Raw genomic sequence first — 22,694 nt, 5'->3', positions numbered from 1 at the left:
CAGTTAGTCAGCTTCGCCCTGACATTGAGAGGCTGGTCAAAGCCAAAGACCAGCTTCATGTGTCTCACTAATAGTGTCCAACTGCTGCTGTTTGCTGTTAATATGGACATAATTTGTGGCTAAATAAAGATTCATTTTCTTTGTATTTGCTTCCTGTTCTTTGTACAAAGAGTAAAATGTTAAATACGTTTATAATAAAACACATTTCAATCAGAAGAGACGCCACCAAGACCCCCCCCCCCCCATTCAAAATGTACCAGAATGAATGTGGATCTGTAATTGTAGTTTGTAAACTCCTGACGGTTTGCACCCACTTTGAGATGGTCCAACTGTGGAGCTCACACAACACTTTTCCCACTGTAATGTTTTTAGTTTTTATTTAATTTTATTTTTCCTGGTTCCTACATGTTGTAAAATCTGATTCCACAGTCAAGCGGAAGTTGTGTGTTTCTGAGAAGTTATAATTAGGTTACGCCAGAGAACGCTCCAACAAGCCCGACTCAGCACTACATGACACGGAAGTGCCTGAAAAAGCAAACAAACATGTCAGTCAAAGTACATTTTTCAAGGTAACAGTATGAGATATAGTGTGATGTCATAAATGCTATGAATTTTTAACCTCACACAACCAAATCTGATCTTGAATGGTCTCTTCCCACTGTTCCTATCCCAGTTAATGTAAACATGGACTAATTACTCACTTAATCTCCTGATCATGGACACATTGCCTGTGTAGGAAATAGAATGTGGATCGAGCCGCATATTTATGTCCAAACCTGACCCCTGCCCGAGAGTGTTGTCTGAGTATATAATGTCCAAACTGATCTGAGCCCAGCGTGGTTTGTATGGTGTTTTTCTCCTTATTCTTAAACAAAGCAGGCCTTTGACAGATAGCCTAAGGTTTTATCTATGTGTCCAAACCTGACCTGGACCTGAACACTATGTCTAAATTTAACTCCAAACCTGGCCCGTAATCTTGGGTACTGACGGGTCCTGCTGGGCTCGGTTCAGGTATCCACACTTTCAGCTAAAAGACATGATATGACCACAAAGACTCAAAGTGGCCGCAAAGAGTATGATTAGAGAAAATAGAAAAACAACACTCATGGTGGTTTTGTCTGTTCCCATTTCCTGTGTGTTCTTTAACTTTACTATGTTTGACTGTGGACTGTTGGGAGATGGTATACATCTGTAAACTACAACTGATATTATAGCAACATTGGATTGTATGGCAGGATGCTGTTGGGTAAATTTTTATGAGTTAATAATATACAATATTGGATATTATTATTATTATTGTTGTTGTTGATGTTAGCCACAGCAGCTAAAATAGTCTAAACTAACAGGCAAACGTCAGATTTAGGAAAAACTTAATTTAAACAAATGTACCTAACAGTTTTTGTCTGTTAATCCACTTCCTGCAATGCTGTTTTCTAATTACAGCTAAACTGCAACAGCAAATAAGATGCAACTGTGACCAGATAATTATTAGCATGTATTGCTAATTTATGTATTTGGCAAATAACAAATAGGCTCCTGTCAGGTTTGCTCGGCCGCTCTGGCCTCCCTCACCTTTCCTACTGTCTCTTGCCCATTAACACTAATCACGTTCACCTGTTCCTCACTCCCTTATCACCAGCTGCACTTGATTAGGTCACTCACTATATTCCCCCCATGGACTGTTCCTCCGGACCGTGGCTCCACTCTCCTCTCCCAGGCAGATCAATGCTCAGTCGCCTATCTGTTCCACTATTGCCTTCATCTCTCTGTCTCTACCTTCAGTAGCCACCATCACCACCGACCAGCCCAGGAGTGACCCAGCCTACGCAGCTCGGCCCAGCTCTGCATCTCCTCGCCTTCTGCTGTTGGTCAAACACCCGGCTACTACTCATCGACAGGACTACGCACTATTTCCCTCTGTGTATTGTTACTCTCATCATCACTGTACATAATAAATCATTGCTTGCACCGAAGTCGGCTACCTGGGTCTGCCTCTTTCTCGTTCGCTCACTGACAGGTGCGAACGGCACATAACAGCTCTGTGGTTAGGCTACTGAGCACTTTGTTTTCTACCTAAATATCAAATCTCACAGTACAATGTTGTATATAAACATAATTTATAGGAGACAGGGTTGATGGCAGATACTGACAAAAATGTAATATAAATGTCAATAAAAATATTTGATAGAATGTAATATATTTTATAACCTCAGCTATCTGTAATAAACATATTCTCATCCATCACTGTGAGAAAGGTATTAAATTGTACTTTAAGTACTGCAGTATTAAAACGGTTTTAGAAACTGTTACATTTAACTTGGTCAGCACAGCAAAACCCTGAATTATGACACTGCCAGGTAGACTGGGGGTCAACAGGGGCCCAAAGAGGGCATGCTTGCCCTGGGGCCCCTGAGGAACTTTGGCCAGCCCTGCATGTGTGCACCTTGAGCTATTAGTCCAGGTGAAGTTTATTGAAAATGGAAAAAAAAAAAAAAAAAAAAGGGTCACACTTCGCACTTCAAAGTGGGAACTGTCTTGTAAACTCGTGTCTTCTCCGCCCAGGAACAAGCAGAAGACAAAGGCGAAGCCTCGCCGCCCCGGAGTCACATCCAGCGGCGCATTTACATCACAACGACTTCAAACCTGCTTCACACGTTTGATCCGGCGTCAGCATGGGACTGGGCCGGTGGGAATATTTCCCCCGACATTCAGGGAGAGGGCAGATTTAGTCCTGATAGCTGCATCTTTTTGTTTAGGCGAATTAACTTGACTGATAGCGGAGTTAGGAAGCTGAGCTGCACCCGAGTCGCCTCAAAAAGCTTAAGAGCTGTTCAGATACAGGCCAAGGATTCTCTACTGGCTCAGTAAAACAAAAATAAAAATAAAGCCAAACTAATTATGAGTAAAAGTGAAATCTGAAAATCGCGTTTAAGCCTCCTAAACGAAATCGGCTTCAGAAAATATCAACTGACGTAAAGAAAAAGGTCTCCCCGAATAATTAACTAGAAAAAGGGAATTAAAGTCGGTCATATAGAGAAGGGTGGCCCACAAACGGAAAGGGAGGCGGAAAAATCAGTTTGGGCACAAAAGCCTCAAACGAAATAATTATTATGTGACAAAACGACATGAATTGAAAATATTTGATTTAAGCCTTCATAACCAAACTGAGAAAATACATGTCATTGAAATTATGCGTGTCATGTCATTGGATATAAAACACGTTATTGTTATGAATTTGCTCTTACACGGGGCTGCGCATCTGATTTCTGACTCTTCCCTCGTTTTTAAAGACGCTGTCAATTTTTTAAAAATGTCTTTTGTTAATTAATTGTTTGTGGTGAAGAAAAGCCATTCATTTCTCGGTCGCCCGGCTTTCGTATTGCCCGTAAAAGCTGCCGTGCGAACCCCAACCCCGCTGAATTTCACTGCTTTCGGCCCAGTTAATCGACTGTAAGATGCAAATAATGAACGCCCGTGAGCTGGAGCCAACATGCCGCTGCTCGCTGCACAGAGGTCGGTCCAGCTGCTGCTATCTGCAGCCGGCAGAGCAGAAACGTGCACACATTTGAGTATCACTGCCTTTCCTATCTGTCTCACATTAAAATGGTCAGCAGTCTGTTGGTGTTGAGGCTGCTGGACCAGCACACTTGTGGAAAACTTTTTAAAACACATCAATGTTAAATAGTTTTAGGTGAGAAATGGGGCTCAGCAAAATTAGTGGAGGAGCAGAAGAAAACAGGCCAGAGCTGTGCACGGTGGGATAATGTGTGAGTTTAAAAGATCAGACATGGAGGTTTTATTGCAATAAATAAGATAGTGATATTACCAAGACTAAAGAAGCAGGACTTATTTAAATATTACGGAGTCTCCCGTGATAATTAGACAGACAAGACAAAATAGTGCAGCTACGTTGTTAAATGTGAAATAAGAACTCGGTCCCGGGTCTTACTCGGGTTGGAGGGTGGTGCTGAGGAGCGTCGTATCCAGTCGTACGGGTTCCTCCTCTGCGGGGACCCGGGGGACAGCTGCCCCGCGTTGAGGGACGCGGTTAGCAGCGCAGGAGGCTGCCCGGGGAACTCCGTGGAGGGGAAGCCCAGCGTGGGACCCACTGCGGCCCGTCCTGCTGCGTGTCGTTGTTGATGCCGTGGTGGTGGTGGTGGTAAACGGCGAAGTCCGAGTACTGCGGCGGGGCGGGGACCGGGAAGTTCTGCGGACTGAGGCTGAGACCCGGGTGGCGGGTCACCGCGTTCTGGTGCGGGTACATGGCGGGGTCCTTGTCCAGCTGCAGGTAACTGACGTACATCTTTCCAGGTGAGGGGAGTCCCTCAGCATAGTGCGGATCCAGCCTGCCTCGCTCTCTCCTGTCTCACCTGGGCTACAGGTACAGCAGCTTCACTGTCGCAGGTTCCCTCTCCTCCTGCTCACACCTGTTCCTCTCAGTGCTTTCTCCATCAGCTGCCCGTTAAAACCTGCTGCAGTCACATGGACACTTTTATTGCTCTTATCTCCCTCCCTCCCTCCCTCCCCCTCTGGCACTCACCCGTCTCTTCCTGCTCTTCCTCACCTTGACTTCCTCATCATCATCATCATCATCATAACAGTTAGTCCATAAACAAGGTGTTTACTAATATTTTTAATTCACAAAACAAATAAAAAGTACTACAAGTCCACAGGGAACCAGGTTACGCGACCCCCCACCACCAACCCCCCAGGCCTGCAGGCTCCTCTCAGCCTCCATTTGCATCACAGTCCGCTGCTGCATTAGAAAGACTGTCATCAAAGGGCGAGAGCCAAACGTACAAATGACGGTAAACAGAGGAGAGAACGGGCCAAGATGCGGAGGCACGTTCATCCGTTCATTTTAGTTTTAGTTTCACATCCTGTGTCAGGGTTAGGACTCGTCTTGCCTTTTGTTTGTCTGCCTGTACAACAACAACAACAACAACAACAACAACAATAGGCTAGTGTTCTTGTAATATGTCACATAAAGTTCAAATCATCAAAAGTTCGTTCATTCTTATATAAAAATCAAAAAGCCTTTGTAGGAGAGAAAATACAACGTGTTCTAAAATAAATCACCCCCAAACTTCTTAAACCTTTCATGAATATATTTGTAGATTTATTAAGTGTCTTTACAAAAATGACATGCATGTCATATCTGCATTTAGATTAAATAACCTGATTTTATTCAATTCAATGTCAACTGAAACTTTTAAAATACATTTAAATAAAATTTCCACTCAAGTTCCACCAAAGCATGTTTGTCATAAATTGCAAAACAAAGAATTTGAATCTGTCTTTTTTATACTTAAAAAAAAGTTTTTATACTTGATAGTTAATGTGTGATAAAGATCAAACAAACCATAGCAAAGTGTCCACATTATGGTTTTATAGCGTTGTCTTCCTGTTGTAGTGTTTTTTCCACCAGTTGATGAAATTAAATTCAATGATATATTTTGGACTCTACTGAAGTTGAAGTGATATAATAAGATGCTTATTAGAAAAGTGTTTCATTTGTTTTTTTGGTTTCACTTCTGGCCTTCAGAAAAATTGCAGTTTTAATCTGTTGAAGAGATTTTAGTTTCTGATTCCTGGTAAGGTCAGTTTCAGTGACATGAATTTATTCCTCAGCTCTGAATCGCACTGAAACTCAATCAGCTCCATCTGAATGTGATCAGGGACACAGTCCATACTTGTGCTGAAGGGCTGGGAAAACAGCTCCATGTCACCTGAATTCTTCCTGAAGTCCTGTAAAATGCTCAGGATGATCCGTTTGTAATGCTGATAACACTGTTCATGCTGAAGGATGGTGATTAAGTATAAGTAATTCTGTGCGCTAAATTGATAAAAAGCTTATAGTAAAATAAAATTTTAAAAGCATGTTTATTTGTAGGCTACCTGAAAAATACAAGTAATTTAAAATGGTCATTTAAATTCCAAATAAATAAATTGGTAGAATACAATTGAAATAAGATTAAAAATTAAGGTCAAATTAACAAACATTTATAAGAAATAATTTTAGTGCAAAATTCATGTAAGCACTGATTTCCCCCCAAAATCATTGTTCTTAAGTGTGCTATTGCATTTCTTTGTCTTATTTAAAGCAAAAATCAAGTATTAATAATAATAATACTCTTAGTCACATTTCTTTAATCTGTCCTGATTCATTTCCCTAAAAACATTCAAACAGGTGATAAAAGTAAAAGTAAATAATAAAGTGAAGGAGCTCCCAGCAGCTTCATGAAGTGAAAGTAAAACAACAATATAGAATAGAGCCGAACAGAACAGGTGGAGTTAATGTGAATCATTCCAAGTCTGAGTGAATCACTGACCCAGTGCAAGCAAGTACTACAATACCCATAAGCCTCAGGGAACGTCCGAGCTGATTAATGTGAGAGGAAAGAAGAGAAAACTAAGCTCTGATAAATAAATATGATTTGACCTTTTAGGCCTTTCTCAGTATTTGCTCTTTTTATTGAAATGTTGTTTTATTTGTTTGTTTTTAATGTAAGAGTTACAAGTTTGGATTGGACTTGATCTTGATGATAAAATCTATCTATCTATCTATTGACTGACTAATCAATTAAATAACAGATTATAACAGTTTTGAAATAAATCCAAAAAACTCAGGGGTTGTGTTGCACGTGGTGGATGTGTGGTGGACGGGTGCTTCAGGAAAAGTACCTCAGCATTGTACTTCAGCTACAGTAAAGTACCCCCTGCACTAGTGGTGATTTTAGCCATGGGCCTGTTGGTTCATTTGAGCCAGACTCCAAATCCCATTCACAGTTCAGTAAAATGTAAATGAAACATGTTTTCTTTTACAAAGTTCATTATAATATTTTAAACTGGCATGCCTGAAGGCCACTGTGCACAGTCTTGTTGCTTCACTGTTCAGTAGGTTCAGTACAAGCCTTGCTTATGAGCACTGTGCTGCAGGAGTTTAAACCGACAACCCTCCAGAAGAAGCCACCATCCTCTCCGCCCTCCAATCCCCCTGTGCTGCCCTCCTGAAGGGGAATTATCTGCACCTTTATGGATTTATGGGAGATTTATTGTTTTACACTGATGAGTATTTAGTTTAGTCTGCTGCAGTAAAATCACATAAAAGCCACAATAATTCTCATTACACACGAGTATTTGTGTTTTCAAGTGTTTGATAGATATTATTATATTGATGTTGTACAATGTAAGAAGATTCTGGTTCAACTGCTTCTGTCTGTCAAACACTTTTAATAAAAAGGTTCAATGAATTAATTTATTACTGAACTAAAAGAAATTACCCTTTTTATTACCACAATTTATGTACATGTACAGTCTTGACCTGAAAGTTAACTAACTGTATACATTTACATAAATAGTGTACAGTAGTGCAAGAAAATAATTATAAGTAGATGTAAAATGTGATTATGGCACCAGTTCAAGAAATAATTAGTTTTGAGTATTAGAATGACCTGGCCTCTGACCTTTGACCTTGGTTTATGCAAAAATTAAATTAAATTTGAAATTTTCATTTAATCCTGAAGAATTTCAACTAATGCATCTAAAAACAGTGACACCAAGCTATAAAAGTCCACGGTTATAAGACGTACATAAAAACACATTTACACCTTATAAAAAAAAGCAATAATACTGACAAATATTGTCAAAGTTTTCATTTTATTTCTTGCTGTGTTGTGAAGCTTTCACCCTAAGAACAAAGGACAAATCACCTGTGAATGAAATATGATAAAAAGACACATTACTAACTTTACAGTGTTATCGTCTCAGGTGTTTGTGATTTCATTCCTTTTTACCGTCTTCTTGCAGTCTCTGACTTTTGTATTGTCATTGTTTCATATTGTGAGTTTTGGTCGTGCTGAAGGGCTGAAGCCTTTTTCAATCTGGGAGGAGATGAGAAAAATGACAGGAGGACAGCATGAGTAGCAAGGAGGAGAACATCCAGAGAAGAGATAACGAGGCCTGGGAGTGAACTGGGCGTCCATCTTGTTTCTGTTTCCCTCTGTCACCTGTCTTCAGGTCAACCATTAACCAGCTGATGGCCATAAAACTCCACTTTATGGAAGGTTTGATGATGGTGGTGGGTTGTAAACATGAAGCTTTTTATGGCCTCACTGGCTGTTGTTCACCTTGACACAGTTTGCATGTGAGGAAAAATAAGAATTACGTTTAACCCCCAAAACATCAAGCTGCTCTCAGTCCTCTGCTGCTAGCTTAGCTTATAGTGAGCTATCTGAGCTGCAACACAGCAGCTGCAGTGCTTTGTCCAGAACAGTTAAGTTGGTTTTTAAGGTGCTTTTAAAGCTGTAGTAATTCAAAAGGTATTTAAAAAGCACATGAAGTCAAGGTTTTGTGTAAAAGTTATAAATATACAGTTATACAGTATATACTGTTTGCCAAATAAATCCTGCTAGTTTATTAAAGCTAGCAGGTGAGTCGAAAGGCACTTTAGCATATTGACACAAAAACTATTTCACATTAACCTACATCTCAGATTGTTTAGAGCAATTCCAGTAGGTCTCTTATTGTGCACATATGTTGTCACGTCACTAGTTACCGTAATGTAATCTCAGTCTGTTGCTGCAAACGTGAACTAAACCTGACCCTTACTCACAAACCTGCACCATAACATTTAACCTGCCAACATCCAGGGTTTATGGGAAATGAGGCCGGTAAGTGGTTCTTTAAAATTGAAAATATGAAATGGAAAAGGTTACAACATTTGAAAAAAAATCTTTATCAAAGCATAAAGTGAGTCACAGAAATAATAGTTGAGTCTCTGTTTGGGTAGATTATTTGCATTACAAAAGTCAGTGGGATTAAGAGGTTTTCTGAACAGGAAAGAAACTCTTATTAACATGACATTCATTTATTAATACTGCTACTGTACTGAAATTATAAAGTTTATTGCGGGTCATTACATAGTACTAATGGTAGCAGACTACATTATAAAAGTACATCAGAGCCTGCATGATCAGTCAGAAGGTAACAGACACTTGAATGGGCCACTTATGTCCAAGCAATTTAGGGATTTAAATGATTTCAACAAATCTTGTGCTTCCTTGTCTCAAAGAAGTTTGATTTTTTTTTTCACATTTTGATAAGTCTTGTGAAAATATAACAAAGTCAACAAAAAGTATATTTTCCAGTGTGTCAAGGGAAACAAACAGCTGTAGAAATAGTTAAATGACACATTGACACACATGTAAACTTTGACACCGACCGTAGGCTACAGTATATATTAAGTTTAACACATGTAAAATGCTATAAAGGAAGATGAGCAAATCTAGAACATAGGCTCTTTAGGTAGGTAGGTACATAGGTAGGCAGGTACTTTATTGATCCCTCAATCGGGAAATTTCAGTGTTTTAGCAGCAATAGAGAACAGACAACATAACACCATGAGAAACAAACACCACACACATATCTTGATAAACAAATTTCAGTACCTTAAGCAACAATAGAGAACAAACAACATAACACCATGAGAAACAAACACCACACACATATCTTGATAAACAAATTTCAGTACCTCAAGCAGCAATAGAGAACAGACACCATGAGAACAAGCATTGCACACACATCCTGATAAATAAATTCCAAGTACTCAAAAATAGACAGGTCTTTAGTGTTGTTAGAAATTAATAAATTAGTCAAATAATTATTAGACTTTAATGTGTGTTAGTAATGCAGTTTAGTAAGATTCAAAGTCTACTCCTGTGTGCTCTGCTGCAAGGTTAGCAGTAAGCCATGACACCAATTGTTTTCTTGTATTAATCTTGTGTAAGAATTATGTCTGAATGAATGTTTAGTTACACATCATGCATACAACATACACACACATTGAGCTACCTCATTTTGTTATGACTAGGTAATACGCAGCTTCTCCAAGAATGTGGAGCTCTAGATAAGAGATTGAGTCTGCGGGACGGACTTCATCTGTGTAAGGGGTTAGCCCAAAACTGATAAATGTATTAGGCTCTATGTTGCCGAATGCTTTTTTCCCTGCTCTCTTCTCCAGCAGCTTGTCTGAAGGAGGGAGCCCTGGGTTGTGTTCTGTAATCCTTTTTATACATATATTTATATATATATTTTTGTAAATAAAGCAGCACTAAAATCAAGAAAGACAGACTCCTTTTTTTACTCAGATCTGTCCAGTAAAAGAACTGGGGTATAACAGTGTCCTATTTAAGAGCAGTCCAGATCATTCTGTTCACTGAAATGAGATGTCAGATTTCCTGATGTTACTCATCAGGTTCAAGTTGTGGATGCTGTAAAAGCCACCCCATGGAGCTGGCAGGCCTTTGTTAAATCTGTCATGTAAAGTGAGAGCGCCCCCCTCTGATGGCCCCACAGCCAGCCACACTGTTGTCTCCTGCTGCCACCTTGTGATCACATAGGTGACCTTAACACATCACAGTGAGTATGAACCTCTGTCACACACACAACCTCCTCCCTATGGACAGACACAAAGAAAACACTGGATCTCTGCAGACACACACCCATGCGCACACCTCTTCCTAAAGACTGAGATTTGCACTCACCAAGCTGCACCTTATAATGTTACTACACTCTTTTGCTGCTAACATGCTGCTGACCTGTATAAGCTTCTGTTTTTGTACAAAGCCTCTTCCGGCTTTTTTAAACCAGGAACTCACAATAAGACGAAGTAGACTGCTTTAGATTTTATAAAAAATAACCGTGCTGGTTTATTCAGAGGATCACAGGTAAAATTAACATTACACGTCCAGATCTCTCCCACCACCAACCTGCGCGCAGGCAGCTTGGAAAGATGAGCCGAGCCTGGACCCAGAAACCTATATAATTTTAATCATTTTGGGCTAGCCCATGCTACGCAGGGCGTCAAACCGTGATGTCACCTGATATGCCAGCTTGCAGCTGACTATAACGTTAGCCAAAACATGAGGAAAAGTCAAGGTGTGTGGCTGTTGTTTTTGTGGTGTGTATCTAGAACAATTTGACATGGCATTACACAGTAAGACAAATATTAAGACTAGCATTACAGTTGACACTAACAGCTCCTTGCCTGCAACCTTGGCCTACATGCAATCTGCACTGCAAGCACATTAAACTGAACAGTTACGAGCCTGAGCTAGTCAATCTGTCTCCACTAAACATTTCTAGACAACAAATCTCTGAATATCTATCTAACTAGGAAATAACCTAACACCTGATTAGGTCCCATACATCCCATACATCTGCTCATTGTTTTATATTGACTTATACAATTATGTCTTATGTAAATAAGCTGCTTTTTAAAGTCAAGAACTGCTGGAAATAATTTTGTTGTGCTAGGCATAATGACAATAAAGATTCTTGACTAAACAGCTGGATCATGTAACAAAATGACTTCTTCAGCTGTAACACTGATTTACTTCTAAGTACTAAGCATCATTGGTAGAAAATTCAGCTACAGCAGTTTTAATTAAAAGGTTCATCATTTCAGTCATTACCTAAGAAAAGCTATTGTTAAAAAGCAGCTTCCCAAACATTAACATTTGCTCTGTGCACTATTAAATCTAATGAAATGATTGAATGCTGTAATTAGTCTGGTCATATTGCTTGTTCCCTTCTGGCATTTTGCTTGCGCGCTCTATAGAATGATTAAGCATTTATTCATTTCGCTTTATATCAGCTGGAGAAATGACGTCACCAACAGATATGTCAGATGGGCGGGAAGGGAACTATTGTTTGCACTGCGCATGCTCAGGCCTGCACTAAAGCCAACCAATCCCGCATGAGCAAAAGCACAGTCTTATTTGCATCAGACCGATATAAATTGACCGCTCACGATCGCTTTCTTCATCTGACTACCTACGGACGAAAGTGAGAAGTCATGCCTGATCCAGTGAAAGCACCCAAGAAGGGCTCCAAGAAAGCCGTCTCGAAGAGCGTTGCCAAGACCGGCAAGAAGAAGAGAAAGACCAGGAAGGAGAGTTATGCCATCTATGTGTATAAGGTACTGAAGCAGGTCCATCCTGACACTGGTATTTCATCGAAAGCCATGAGCATCATGAACTCCTTTGTGAGCGACATCTTCGAGCGCATCGCCGGTGAGGCCTCCCGTCTGGCTCACTACAACAAGCGCTCCACCATCACTTCCAGGGAGATTCAGACAGCTGTTCGCCTGTTGTTGCCTGGCGAGTTGGCCAAACATGCCGTGTCTGAAGGTACCAAGGCCGTCACCAAGTACACCAGCTCTAAGTAAACCCCTTCTGTATCAGACAACACAAAGGCCCTTTTAAGGGCCACACACTGCTTCAACTAAGAGCTTTTTCCTTTGCAGTATTTCATCTTACTGTGATTTTTAGGTGTTTCTGAACAGCTACTGTAGTGTGTACTTGTATTTAAAATCAGATTCGGCTTTATTAGCCAGGTCTGAAGAACTTGACTCTGGTTACATTGGCTCCCAATGTGCAAACAGTAAACCAGTGTAAGGCTGTTTTATACAACAAAATAATCAGTATTAACATCAACAGTGACGCGAAGAAACAATGCAGACAAAGGAATGTCTGAACTAAAATGTGGATTAAAAACAAGAGCACTTATGAACTAGAGACCTGTAAGTGTCACAATATCTGTATATACAGGTATTAAATTTTCCAACGAACTACAGATCAGGAGTGAAATCGCTAATATTGGACTGTATTTTATATAGCGCTTTCTCACAGTGTGTTACACTGGCCAAAGCGCTTTACAGGAGATTATACACCATTCACCCATTCACACACCGATGACGAGAGGCTGCCGCACACTGGCGCCAGTCGAACCACCGGGAGCAATTTGGGGTTCAGTGTCTTGCTCAGGGACACTTAGGCATGCGGGGAGACCGGGAGTCGAACCACCAACTTGCTGGTTAGAAGACGACTGCCCTACCTCGTAAGCCACAGCCACAGTGAGACTTGGCTGGTGAAGTTTTCCTCTGCATTAAACTTATTTCAAAAACCTTGGCCAGAAAACATGGCCCAAAGTAACCAGTTACCATAATTTTTACCTGTTAAATTTAAAAGTTTATCAATAAAAGTGTTTAAATGTTTAATTTTAGTCATAAACAGAACAAAAAAACTGCAAATATTTGATCAAAATCCACCGGCTTTATCCTTCCCATTGACTGAAAGAGTAATGTTTACAAAATCAGTCCCACGTTTCCTACATCAGATCAAATGAGACTGATTTAATCCTCATTTGATCAGTATCTGCAGATTATCTGATCTAAGAGAGTCAGTCAGATGGCAGCACAAGGCAACTGTCCTAACAAAACATGCCCTGAGCTGCTGTGAAAACTGTTTATGGTAACATTTCAAATTCCTTTTCTCCAATAACCAATCTGCTGCTGCGCGCGCATGCCCCGCTTGACCAATCAGCGCTGTGAGCGCTCTAGCAATTCCTATATAAACCCGCTCATCTAACGGGGGTGATATTCTTTCTTTTGCTATTGAGTGAAAGGTTCTAATGGCAAGAACTAAGCAGACAGCCCGTAAATCCACCGGAGGCAAAGCTCCCAGGAAGCAGCTGGCCACTAAGGCTGCTCGTAAGAGCGCCCCGGCCACTGGCGGAGTGAAAAAGCCTCACCGCTACAGGCCTGGTACCGTGGCTCTCAGAGAGATCCGCCGTTACCAGAAATCCACCGAGCTGCTCATCCGCAAGCTGCCCTTCCAGCGCCTGGTCAGAGAGATCGCTCAGGATTTTAAGACCGATCTGCGTTTCCAGAGCTCCGCCGTCATGGCTCTGCAGGAGGCTAGCGAGGCCTACCTGGTCGGCCTGTTCGAGGACACCAACTTGTGCGCCATCCACGCTAAGAGAGTCACCATCATGCCCAAGGACATCCAGCTGGCCCGACGCATCCGCGGAGAGAGGGCTTAAGCTGACCTGAGACCAGTTTACACCAACAACCCAACGGCTCTTTTAAGAGCCACGCACAAGCACTAAAAGCGTAATGTTTTCCTTTGTACAAGTAGACTTAATGTTTGACCACAAATTTTCATAATTAAAACAAGTATTGCCTGCTGTTTAGTATACAACAGAAGCTCTATTTCAAGTCAAGTAACTAGTTTGATGCAGACTATTTAATAAAATAAAGAGCTTCATATAAACACCAGCATTGAAACCAGGGGAAAAGGGCAGAAATCAATGCTTTCTCTTCTGGGAAGCAAGTTTTTTTTTGTGTGTGTGTGTGCAAAATCTAATGTTGGCATGTCAATACTGCAAAAGTAAGAGGTAGACCCAGCTCTGTTCAGCAGCCCTGCATTAAATCCTTCATGATGGTGATTGTTTAGTTTGTGTTGTTTGAAGGCTAACTCTTGGACATAGCAGTACAGATTAAGTTCTCACACTAAGGTGGTATATTTGAAACATTAAAGTTCCAAACACTCAGTGATTGACTACCATGAACCTGTGAACAGTTTCCTGCAAATCTCCCTCTTACATGTCATTATAATATAATATAATGATTAAATAATGTACTAGTTTATTTAATATATTTAAATAACTGAAAACTGTTTAATTTAAAAATAAAAAGTGAGAAAATTGAACGTTGTTAGGAATTTTATATAGATTTTAAAAGATTTACAGCACAGAGAGCGAACTGTATATAAAATGGTTTGAACCATTTCATAGAAGAATCGATTCAACTGTAAAATCAAGTTTTGATCATAAAGTGAATAGTTTCTCTATAGTAAATGACCTTAGATGATAATAGTCTTTTGTGCAGCTAATTTTTAGGTAATTTGGACAAACTGATGCAAATCAGTTCCTATAAAAACACATTTCGGAAGTATTGTACTTACTCAAATTCATACATTTAGTTTACTTTTTTCCGACAGGTGCCAAGGATTTGTCTTAAAATCCATGCGCCTTGTTTGTAAACTAATTCAACCAGAGGATGGGCTTATTTTGAAATCGAGCGCAAAACGGAAGTATTGTTCTTAACACAAGAGCTCGATCCGAGCTCTTTTCTCATTGGACGATCAGTTCAATCCGACCAATGAGAGAGCAGCCAGTACGAATATAAGGCCATCTCAGAGTTAGTGTTCATACATTCTCTCGAGCTTAGTGAAAGAAGTTAAGTATCAACATGTCTGGACGTGGAAAGACTGGTGCCGGTAAGGCCAGAGCTAAAGCTAAGACCCGCTCTTCTCGCGCTGGGCTCCAGTTCCCAGTTGGCCGTGTCCACAGGCTGCTGAGGAAAGGGAACTATGCGCCCCGGTCTACCTGGCGGCGGTGCTGGAGTACCTCACCGCTGAGATCCTGGAGCTGGCTGGTAACGCTGCCCGCGACAACAAGAAGACCAGGATCATCCCTCGCCACTTGCAGCTGGCCGTGCGCAACGACGAGGAGCTCAACAAGCTGTTGGGCGGTGTCACCATCGCTCAGGGCGGTGTGCTGCCTAACATCCAGGCTGTGCTGCTCCCCAAGAAGACTGACAAGCCCGCCAAGGCCAAGTAAACTCTGGGCTTTGCCTCAACTAAATCAACGGCTCTTTTAAGAGCCACGCACTCCTTCACAAAGCGCACATGTTTCCAACTTGTCTTCTATGGGTTGTTACCCTTGGCACATTAGCTGATTACATTTATTAACTCAGTCATGATGAACATACTACGTCCACTGTGTGGGAGATGTAATTAGCCCACAATCAAAACAAGGCCAAGAGTTGTCTCACATATAAAGGCAAACAAGTTAAAGACACATAAATATACTTAAAAGTTTGGAAACTGATGTCTCAGTATGTTCACCTTTGAGGTGAAATATGAACTGACATTACATGTTTGTCAGACACTGAGTCTGTTTTTGTGGAAGGTTCAGAAATGTAGAAAGTCCTATTATGTCCTGGTGGCTTTTAAACTCCTTCAGTATTTGTAGCACATTTGATAAAGCTGAGTGTGACAACATAAGGCCAGTTGTGGGGCTCTGCTCCCTCCTGTTTGGATGCACTCTGATTATAGAGCCACCCATCAAAATGCTGTAAACACCTCATATTTTCATTGAAACATTTCATTTGGAACTATAATTTGGTGAAGTTGGGTGTTAATGTAAAACCCAAATATAGAAAAAAATGAGCAAAAAATGCTTTGACCTCAGATATTGTTTTAGGAGGCCTCTGATGTAGGAATTAAAGAGTTTTCACAATTTTTACATTTTAGTAAGTTTTTAGGGAAATGTAATATTGCAACGTTGGACCTAGTTGGGAGCAGAATTTCTGTATTTGTATAGGAACCATCTCCAAACAATAATAATAAATACTGGAAACAACAAGAGTGTGATTGCTTTAAGCAGTCACAGTAATAATCACACAACAATCTTATTTTTATGAATAAGTGTTTATTCATGAATGAAGTCTGTTTACTAGCAGTGATAGTCCCTAAGACAGTTCTTTTCATCTGAGAAACACAGGCGAACATTACACTTGCTACACAGTGTGTTTGTCTATCCATTATTGCAGTGTCTGCAGAGTCCTCTCTTCGTCTTTACTGAGAAATGTGCAATCATGTCTTTGCGTAAATCCAGTGGGGGGTGATCCGATGACCTCTTGGCTGGGGTAGTCACATCTGATGAGGATGGTCTCTTCTGAGGATGCAAAGGGCTCCCTGATGTCACTGTCTTCCCTGAAGATGGTCGCCCTCTCTTGGGTGATGTGTTGTGTGTGTTCACCAGGATGAGACAGGATGCAAGTTGTGCCTGAAACTGTCTCCTGTTCAGTATTTCTTTCTTAGTCATCTTCAGAGCTTTACAGTTCCGCTTGTAGAGGAGCCAGCCGTTAATTACAGCAAGGATGATGGTGTGCCAGAGGATGTAAATGTATCAGCGGTGAGATTTCATGGGGAACTTGTACTTGGCAGCAAATGAGTCCAACAAATCCACACCACCCATGTGTTTGTTGTAGGTACCACCAATGAAAGGCCTCTCAACATCACCTGACAGTCCAAGTTCAGATTTGGCTTGTCGTATTCCATCTACAGTCCCTTGGTACACATCAAAGTCACAGAGCATACCAGAGATTCCAGTTCTCACCCACAGTTTGAACCCCCATGGGTGTGGCTTGCTGCACATACATTGCTTGATGTTACTGAATCTCCCCTTGAAAGGAATCATCATTTCATCCACAGAGTTGTGCTCTTCAGGTACCACCTGCAGGCATCTCTCCCTTAATGAATGTAGCCATGGTCTGAGTTTCCAGAGTTGGTCCTTCTTTTCCATCTCTGACACAGTTAGGTTGTTTATAAAGTGTAATGAAGTCAACAGAGATTGGAATCTGTTGCGGGACATCACATCAGAAACGGGTGTACCGTGTGTCTGTCTCCCAATACATAGGGACTCCAGACATTTGCATTAGGCCCATCTTCAGGTACATGCCAAGCATCTTCTCAATTTCCTTCACATTGGTGTTTACAGATGTTCCATGTTTTTGCAAGCTGTACTCATTTGTGTTTCTTGCCTGAATCATATCTTCTGTCACAAACTTTTGGAAGTACTCCAGCGGGGTGAAGAGGGAGGTGGCATCATTGGCTATGTCTGAACCAGAAAAATCAGTATTGGGACTGATAAACTCCTTTTTCAGCCAACGAAACCTGTCACGGGGCAAGGTGTGTTTTTTTGGTTGAGGCTTGATGTCCTCATCATTGGCTGGGCAGTCAGTGGGTTGGTGGTTTTTGTAGGAACCAGGCCTATAGATTATATCTCCTCGGTTGGGCTAGCCTCATACTACACAGAAACGTCAACCGAGACGTCTCTGTTGCCAGCTTTGCAGCTGGCCATAGCAGTAGTCAAACAATGAAGCAAATCAACGTGTGAATGTGTGTGTCTGTTGGTTAAGTAGTGTGTAACTAAAAACATTCTTACAGACTTCTAGTAACATGTCGTGACTTAAACATAAGAACATATTATGGTTAAGGCTACAGTTATACACATCGTAATAATAATATTAAACACCCTGTCTGCTGACAGTCATCAACGCTTCTCTCTAGTTATCCTTGACCAGATGTACCCTGTAGAAACTCATAAGCATGACTAAGCATTTAACAGTCTAACTAGACATCCTATCTCCACTAACATTTCTAATACATAAAGTATCTATCCAATATCTATCTGACTAAAAATACCTAACGTTTTCTTTGTCCATTTCATCTGCAACTTCATTCTCTGAGTCACTTGCATCAGTGTCATCCGAGTCCATTTCAAAGTCGCTCTCTCCATTTTGGACTGCAGAAATCACATACATCATGCACACTGAATAGATGATCTTTCTGTGCTGGTGGCATTCTGAAATGGAAAAGAGAAATCACATACATCATGCACACTGAATAGATGATCTTTCTGTGCCGGTGGCATTCTGAAATGGAAAAGGTTTAAGTTTAAATTAAATATGTGAATAATACATATAGGTGTTACATTGTAGTAGATAAACTGAAAGAATAGACAGGGTGGTGTAAAGGGTACAGATCTAAGTATAATGGTAATACAAAGTACCAGTTACCATTTCAATGCAAATGCTGATCAAAATTCCACTGTATTCAACACAATACTGTCTGACTGGTCTATTATGCACATGCATCCCCCCAGAACACTTACAGGTTCACATTCTCCCAGAGCACTTACAGGTTCACATTCAAAACCATTCACACCTCTCCCTGAACAATGCAACAGGCTACCACTCTGACCCGGCATTGTGGAATTACAACATAGACAGAATAAGCTCTAAATCAAATTTGATTAATGTTTTCTAAAATAACAAAATATTTTTGTGTTCTAGACATTGTAATAAACACAGAAAAATATTTAAGGAATTTTACTTGAATCTTGACAAATCCAGTTGTGCAAAAAAAGGAAATCAGCTGATGCGAAGTTTGCAGGCAGAGTAAGTTCATGGCAAGATGACCGACCTATAAACACTTCTTCTATCCAATAGCATTGTGAGGACAAACAATAGGACCCATTGAATATGTAAATGTGGCTTTGAGAAAAAAAACATGTGCTAACCTTTTTTAGGAATTGTTAAAAGTGATGTTGTAATTCTGCAACAGTGGGTCTAGTGTTAGATATAAGTAAATCAGTCAGATAATTATTAATATCATTAACAATGAGTAAACATCATTTAACTCCTCATTGATCTTCCATAGGAACGCTCTCCCATTCTTTGGCACATTTTACTGTGGGTTATTGACTGTTAAAGTTAAAAAAAAACTGTGAAATTGTAGTTACTAGTACTACTAACACTAAGAATAGGTTCTACATCTTGTTGGCGTCCATTACAACTTCCGCCTCCTGTCCTCACTTAGGTCCGCCGATCAGTTGTAAATAGCGCAAATGTGGGGACGACTATTATTCGACTTCCTTCCTTTAGAAAGAGTTAGTCAAAATGAGCGGAAGAGGCAAAGGTGGTAAAGGACTCGGTAAAGGAGGCGCTAAGCGCCACCGTAAAGTCCTCCGTGATAACATCCAGGGCATCACCAAACCCGCCATCCGACGTCTGGCTCGCCGTGGCGGAGTGAAGCGTATCTCTGGCCTGATCTATGAAGAGACCCGTGGGGTGCTCAAGGTCTTTCTGGAGAACGTTATCCGCGATGCCGTCACTTACACCGAGCACGCCAAGAGAAAAACTGTGACCGCCATGGATGTGGTCTATGCGCTCAAGAGGCAGGGCCGCACCCTGTATGGCTTCGGAGGCTAAATCTGGTTCCTTATCCTTAAAACACAAAGGCTCTTTTCAGAGCCACCCACATGGTCTAACAGAGCAGCTCCTTCTTTCAGCAGTTTGTTTTATTAGAAAAAAGTCTTTATAATTTTGCTTCTAGTATTTTGACATTATAGTTGTGAATTGTTGGTGGTACAACTATAAGTCTGTTCATAGGTTTTTCAATACACTTGGAATTTTCTGTCCTAGAAGCTGTTTGCTCCAGCTGTTTGCTTTAACTCTGCTTTAACAGCTGTTTCAGATGAGGATAGATTGTGGTGGCTGGGTCTGTGTAGAGACTCTAGTCTTGTAATAAGAATGCATGTATAACAAATGGGTAGGCATGAACAGTAAAAGTCAGTATTATCACAGTCACAACAAAATACAAGGATTGAAACTGTTACTGAGGTTATTTACAGACATGCGAATATTATGGTGGTAAACATCAGGTACTGTTTTATGCCAGTAATAAAAGCAGGAGACAATTATCACATGGGAGTATTTCAGGTTCAGTCTCCAAATATAATTTGTAGATATATTTGTAAATATATCTACAAAGTGTAACTACGCAATGTTAGGTGTAGTAATATTGTGCTCGCTCTTCTCACAGATCCGCATCGTACCATGTCAGTCTAACCAAACTACAGATTTCTCATAAATACAACCTGCATTGGCACTTGCCAAGACCCTCACCCACCCAGATGTGCATGATTATGTCCCAATACTATCTTTCAAATGTATGAACATTACATGTTTTTAATCTTCCCAATAATTCCAGAACACTGGCCCTTGCTCTTGTCCTTCTGAACATGAATAGGTGATAAATACAAACTTTCTTGACAGATAAACTCTACATAAAACACTAGATGGTAACATGATTTGATTCAGTTATAACCATCATCGCTCTTTTTTGTAATATGAAGAATGAATTAGTGTCAGTTTTATATGTGTTTCCTCATTTTTCCAGAATTTAAGTAATATAGGACATAAGGATCAGGTTCAATACACTTGGAATTTTCTGTCCTAAAAGCTGTTTGCTCCAGCTGTTTGTACTTCATGTACTCTTTCTATTTTTATATTATTTATTCTTATGTTACCATTTATGTTAACCACATAATTTCCAAAAACTATCAGCTATATTTTACTCAAACATATAGACAGCGTATTCATATCAAACTGTTTCTTAATTAATTGTATTTGTTTACTCTATTCTCAGAATATCAGTTGAGTTATTTCCAGGACAAATAAAGTTTTTATCATCAAAAAATAAAATACTTTCTAAGTACAAAGATCATTATTGTACAGAATCAGTGATTTTGGCCTTAAAACTGATTTCTCTCAGCATTTCAGCATCACTGTTATTTATTTCATAAAGATGAAACACAGACATAAAGAACACTACATTAATAAGTCACTGCACAAAGACATCAACAATAAACACCAGTTAAACAAGCTGAGCTGTGTAAATGATCAGTCAAAGACCAGACAGTAGGTTTTTATTTTATTTTGTGTGTCTGGTTTGGGAGATGAGAAGAAAAATGACATTTTGCAAATCTAGAGATGTTTTTATTTTTTATTTTTTTGCTTTTCCTAAAATGTATTCAATGTCACATTTAAAATCAAATGAAGAGACATGAGCACATCACAGAATTACAGGTTGTCTTAAATAGGCTGTAACATCTCTAACAGCGGTCGGAGTACAAACAACACAGTGCAGACACTCATGTCAGTTAAATGGAAAACATCACATAATGCTTGACATTGTGCACATTTTAAAAAATACATAAATAAATTCATGTATATAAATAAAGATTTAGTTTCACTTCAACTGCAGGTGACTGAGTTGTTCAGGACACATTGCACATGCATGTTAGTGGATACTTTTCAGAATAGCCTATATTTTAAGCCACATGTACTGTGACAAATCAGCAGTATCCACAGAAATAAAGGGTTTAATTTAATTTCGTTTATAAATGGTCTGAGGTCTTTGTTGTTTAGTGCAGCAGCTTTGAGTCCTGTTGCTTTCACAAGCACCACCAACTGAAGCCATTCTCATCAATCATTGATACACTGATGAGTGCAACGACGTGATTTCCTACATTTACAGGCCTATTTTAAGAAAATATAAAATGTTATAAACCTTTCGTGTTGTTAGTGCAGAGAAGTGTTAAAGTTTATTGTTAAAATAAATTGCTCGTCCTGAGAGGAAGTCTGAGGCGCCATAGGACTCGGCCGTCATCGGTGTGTTTGCTGCGACCAGAACTGATTCAATTTATTATTAAATGATCATCGACCTGTGGCTGTTCTTACTCTGAGTCCCTGGACAAAGATGTGGGCCAGCGGTACAACAGCTTTTGTGCAAGTTCTGACCCGGTTTTAATCATTTTCGGAGAGGAATGATTGGGAAAAGCCGCCGAGCAGCTCTGGCCACGATAGGGAATACGTGAGGTTTGGAGGCTCCACAAACAAAATGCAGAGAGAATCACAGCTCAACCTAGCTCCAATATGAAGAGACACAAGTCTGCTGTCGCCTCGCTTCGCTGTCGGGCTTCAGCGTTTCCCCCACGGTGATTTTTCACCGTTTAACCGGTGAAGAGAAAACACAAGTGTCCCGGGCTCCACGGCGCCCTGAGCTGCTGCGGGCTGGCTGCGTCTCTACGGTTCTCATGGTGTGTTTAAGTGCAGCTCCGGCCCCGATCTGCTTCACTCTCTGACTCTACCGCGAGGAAGAACACAGCAAGAAGACGCCCCGCCCGCACCCCCCGCCGCTGCCCCGGCCAAAGCGCCGAAGAAGAAGGCTTCAAAGCCAAAGAAGGCCGGTCCCAGCGTCGGCGAGCTCATCGTTAAAGCCGTAACTGCATCCAAGGAGCGGAACGGTGTCTCCACGGCTGCCCTCAAGAAGTCTCTGGCTGCGGGCGGTTACGATGTGGACAAAAACAAGGCTCGCGTCAAGACCGCCATCAAGACCCTGGTAGCCAAGGGGGTTCTGCTCCAAACCAAGGGCACC

At 40.7% G+C, this 22,694-nt stretch overlaps 3 protein-coding genes and 1 pseudogene across 3 annotated transcripts in view; 3 read left to right on the top strand and 1 right to left on the bottom strand.

The window, feature by feature from the left end:
- Positions 1 to 4,456, bottom strand: part of LOC109952332 (homeobox protein CDX-1-like) — a 10,054-nt gene extending 5,598 nt beyond the window's left edge. The window contains 2 exon segments of the mRNA XM_020587359.1: positions 3,950 to 4,099; positions 4,102 to 4,456. Coding sequence (XP_020443015.1) covers positions 3,950 to 4,099; positions 4,102 to 4,303 — 352 coding nt within the window. The 5' untranslated portion in view covers positions 4,304 to 4,456.
- Positions 4,457 to 11,818: 7,362 nt separating this feature from the next.
- Positions 11,819 to 12,276, top strand: LOC109952335 (histone H2B 1/2-like). Its single transcript, XM_020587362.1, has one exon. It carries the CDS (start codon positions 11,858 to 11,860, stop codon positions 12,227 to 12,229), a length of 372 nt encoding a protein of 123 aa, XP_020443018.1. The 5' UTR covers positions 11,819 to 11,857; the 3' UTR covers positions 12,230 to 12,276.
- Positions 12,277 to 15,039: 2,763 nt separating this feature from the next.
- On the top strand, positions 15,040 to 15,552 carry LOC109952320 (histone H2A-like; annotated as a pseudogene).
- A 3,772-nt stretch (positions 15,553 to 19,324) lies between these two features.
- Positions 19,325 to 19,729, top strand: LOC109952321 (histone H4). Its single transcript, XM_020587344.1, has one exon. It carries the CDS (start codon positions 19,373 to 19,375, stop codon positions 19,682 to 19,684), a length of 312 nt encoding a protein of 103 aa, XP_020443000.1. The 5' UTR covers positions 19,325 to 19,372; the 3' UTR covers positions 19,685 to 19,729.
- Positions 19,730 to 22,694: the final 2,965 nt, after the last annotated feature.

This window comes from Monopterus albus, unplaced genomic scaffold, assembly GCF_001952655.1.
Source record: "Monopterus albus unplaced genomic scaffold, M_albus_1.0 scaffold454.1, whole genome shotgun sequence".
Classification (NCBI taxonomy): domain Eukaryota; kingdom Metazoa; phylum Chordata; class Actinopteri; order Synbranchiformes; family Synbranchidae; genus Monopterus; species Monopterus albus.
This window is presented reverse-complemented; position numbering and strand designations above follow the sequence as displayed.

Coding starts and splice junctions, on each gene's coding strand:
- LOC109952321 (XM_020587344.1), top strand. CDS start 19,373: ATGAGCGGAAGAGGCAAAGGTGGTAAAGGACTCGGTAAAGGAGGCGCT.
- LOC109952335 (XM_020587362.1), top strand. CDS start 11,858: ATGCCTGATCCAGTGAAAGCACCCAAGAAGGGCTCCAAGAAAGCCGTC.